At 33.8% G+C, this 1000-nt stretch overlaps 1 protein-coding gene across 1 annotated transcript in view; it reads right to left on the reverse strand.

The window, feature by feature from the left end:
• Window positions 1-1000, reverse strand: part of THOC2 (THO complex 2) — a 118041-nt gene that overhangs the window by 56981 nt on the left and 60060 nt on the right. The window contains exon 11 of the mRNA XM_015571960.1: window positions 167-195. Coding sequence (XP_015427446.1) covers window positions 167-195 — 29 coding nt within the window. The remainder of the gene's footprint in view (window positions 1-166; window positions 196-1000) is intronic.

The raw sequence follows: 1000 nt of genomic DNA on the forward strand, positions 1-1000 counted from the left end.
AATTAAACTCATTTACTTTATAAACACAAAGTAATAAAGCATTAGGGCTTCAAAAATTAAGATTTGAGAGCCTAGGACCAACCTTAGAGTGCTATATGGCTGCCTAGTCCTCTCCCCCACCCCTGGAATGAACAACCAAAGATTCTTAGCAGCCCACTTGACTTACATGTACATAAAGATCAAGACATTTGCTTGCTTTTTTATAGTTGTTTCCAGACTATTCACCCTCTCTAAAGCCCAGCCAGCTCTTAATTTCCTATTACTCACTATCCTACACAACTGCTGTGATTTGTTTTCATTATTTGTTGTCAAATAAGGTGTTTTTTTGATGCTTTCAATGCTTTAAATTAATTGAGGCTTGTTTTGTGGTCTCTAATAGGGTCTAACCTAGGGACTGTTCCATATGCACTTGAGAATAATGTGTAATCTATTATCACTGAATGGAGTGTTCTATATATATGTGTGTTAAGTTTAGTTGTTTTATAGAGTTCAAGTGCTCTATTTGCTTACTGATATTCTGTCTCATTGTTCTATCTATTAATGAGAGTGGGGCATAGAAATGTCCAACAATTATTTAATAGAACTGTTTATTTCCCCCCCTTCAACCCTTTTAATGTTTGCTGGACATATTTTGAGGCTCTGTTTAGTGCACGTGTGTTTATAATTGCTGTATCTTCTTGATGGGTTGACAGTTTTATCAATATATAATGTTCTTTGTTGTCTACAATAAAAAATTTATCTTATAGTACTCTAGATTGTGTAATATTGGAATATTCACCGCAGTTCTCTCCTGGATACTGTTTGTATGGGATAGGTATTTCCATACTTTTACTTTGAACATATTTGTATCTTTGTTTTTTGTTGTTGTTGTTGTTGTTTTGTTTTTTTTAATATTTTTTTAAATATATTTTATTGATATTTTTTACAGAGAGGAAGGGAGAGAGATAGAAACATCAATGATGAGAGAGAATCACTGACTGGCTGCCTCCTGGATGCCCCT

This window comes from Myotis davidii, unplaced genomic scaffold, assembly GCF_000327345.1.
Source record: "Myotis davidii unplaced genomic scaffold, ASM32734v1 scaffold569, whole genome shotgun sequence".
Taxonomy (NCBI): Eukaryota; Metazoa; Chordata; class Mammalia; order Chiroptera; family Vespertilionidae; genus Myotis; species Myotis davidii.